The sequence below is a fragment of the Octopus sinensis genome, linkage group LG6 (assembly GCF_006345805.1).
Source record: "Octopus sinensis linkage group LG6, ASM634580v1, whole genome shotgun sequence".
Taxonomy (NCBI): Eukaryota; Metazoa; Mollusca; class Cephalopoda; order Octopoda; family Octopodidae; genus Octopus; species Octopus sinensis.
The window spans coordinates 94,441,487-94,444,153 of record NC_043002.1 but is presented as its reverse complement, the minus strand read 5'-3'; the positions used below and the strand labels follow the sequence as shown (position 1 = coordinate 94,444,153).

At 38.9% G+C, this 2,667-nt stretch overlaps 1 protein-coding gene across 1 annotated transcript in view; it reads left to right on the top strand.

Annotated features, from left to right (window-relative positions):
* The first annotated feature begins 231 nt into the window (after positions 1-231).
* LOC115212746 overlaps positions 232-2,667 on the top strand; it is a 266,915-nt gene continuing 264,479 nt past the window's right edge. Inside the window, exon 1 of the mRNA XM_029781404.2 lies at positions 232-559. Within this exon, the coding sequence (XP_029637264.1) occupies positions 487-559 (73 nt within the window). The 5' untranslated portion in view covers positions 232-486. The remainder of the gene's footprint in view (positions 560-2,667) is intronic.

Sequence of the window (2,667 nt, the reverse complement as noted above, 5' to 3'; positions counted from 1 at the left end):
CAGGCTTCGCTGCCGTCAATTACTACTACTACTACTACATCTACTACTACTACTACTACTACTACTACTACTACTACTACTACTACTAATACTAATACTACTACTAATGAGCCTCTCCGTCATTACTACTGCTGCTACCGTTGCTAGTGATGTTACTGCTGTTTGTGTGGACTGGTGAAGTTGCTGTGGTTGCTGCTGCTGCTGCCGATGCTGCCGATGCTGCCGATGCTGCCGCTCGCCGCTGCCGCTGCTGCTGCGCTGCTGCTGTTGTTGTTGTGGTTGTTGCTCTGACGAAAAGCTAACGCGAGTATTGCAACTTTTATTTATTTTTAAATAGTTTACACGGCTTTATACTCCTGGTGCACATACACACGAAACGGTTACTCTCCATTTACTCCACCACCACCCCCACCCCCGCCGCCGCCGCCGCTGTGCATCTTCAGCTTGAGGGTGAAAATTAAAGTGCATAATTATACACAATTAACCATGATTTACGTGTTCGGTTCCAACGTCGGATTTCTTTGCACGATACTCATCGCCTTCATTGCAACAATAAACGGTAAGTTTCTTTTTTATTCTATTACTGTTTACTGTTAAATTTCACATCGTTTTGTTTGTTTTTTTTTTTTTTTTGTTACTCTTTTACTCTTTTACTTGTTTCAGTCATTTGACTGCGGCCATGATGGAGCACCGCCTTTGGTCGAGCAAATCGACCCCGGGACTTATTCTTTTGTAAGCCCAGTACTTATTCTATCGGTCTTCTCTTTTGTCGAACCGCTAGGTGCCGGGGACGTAAACACACCAGCACCGGTTGTCAAGCAATGCTAGAGGGACAAACACAGACACACAAACATACATACATACATATATATATATATATATATATATATATATATATATATATATATATATATATTATATATATATATAATATATATTATATATATAATATATATAATATATATAATATATATATATATATTATATATATATATATATACATATATACGACAGGCTTCTTTCAGTTTCCGTCTACCAAATTCACTCACAAGGCTTTGGTCGGCCCGAGGCTATAGCAGAAGACACTTGCCCAAGATGCCACGAAGTGGGACTGAACCCGGAACCATGTGGTTGGTTAGCAAGCTACTTACCACACAGCCACTCCTGCGCGTTTCACTTATTTATTCATTTTGCTGTGGTTTCAGGATATTTGTTTCTTTCATCTTTTATTTTTTTTACTTGTTTCAGTCATTAGACTGCGGCCATGCTGGAGCACCGCCTTGAAGAATTTATAGTCGAATTAAATCGACCACAGTACTTTTCTTTTTTAATTTAAGCCTGGTACTTATTCTGTCGATCCATTTTGCCGAACTGCGGTTGTGGGGTGGGACAAACACAGACACAACGACACACATACACACATATATATATATATGCATACACAAACACAAACACATATATACCACAGGCTTCTTTCAGTTTTTCATCTACTAAATCCACTCACAAGGTTTTGGTCGGTCCGAGGCTATAGTAGAAGACACTTGTCCAAGGTGCCACGCAGTGGGACTGAATCCGGAACCATATGTGGTCGGGAAACAAGCGTTTTACCAATAAGCCACGCCTGCGCCTATTATTCCGTATTTGTCGACATATTTCAAAAGATTTCTGTTTCGAACAAGAAGAAAAGTAAAGAATGAAAAATCAACTAATTCAAAACTAATTTATCTGTCGAAACTAAATTATTAACTTAAGATCTGTAACTCAACACTGTTGGTCTGAAGAAAAGAGTCACCAAAAATCCTTTTTAAGTTTACATTAATAAATATAAACGCGCCCTTTTAAACCCTAGCCAGACTCAAGGGTCCGGTTTCCCGGTTTCTATGGCGCATGTGTTCCCCACCTGGACGGGCCGCCAGTCCATCGCAGCGTCACTCATTTTTGCTAGCTGAGTGGACTGGAGTGAATAACGTGAAATGAAGTGTTTTGCTCAAGAACACAACGCGTCGCCCAGTCCAGGAACCGAAACCACAATCATACGATCATGATGCTGACACCCTTACCACTAAGCCACGCGCCTCCACCTAAATTTACATTATTTAGATTTATTTAAAACAGTTCGTTTCGTTCTCATTATATTTATGCATGTACTTCATTGCATCGCAGTAAGTTTTCCTTTTCTGTTTTTAATTTACAGTTAAGTTTGACGGGCCAACTTTCTTGGTTGCAAGAGGGTGAAGGAAAGCAACATGTTTTGTTCATCATCCGGATCTTTTCGGTTTGACCGGCAGTTTTTTCTAGCGGTGTCATATGAAATTGTCACCCATAATTATGACCCTAGTATCGACCTATTACATTTCAATCTGTTTTAGGGTTAGGGTTAGTTAGGGTTAGGGTTAGGGATGGGGGAAGGGTATCTTTTTTTTCATCACAAATGTAAATAAACCCAATCTGTTTCTTAAACGAGGGACATATTCATACGGCACAGAATGTTTTTTTTTACCTCAATATACGTCAGTGATTGGTTGAAATTGCAGAAGTTGAAGAAAAAAAAAAACAAATATCTTAAAAACTATAGAATTTTCTCAATAAAGCCAAGAGAAAAAGGTGTTTTATAAACACTTTGTACCAGTATACGAAGTTTAAAATTTTTTAGTTACCTAGAAATTA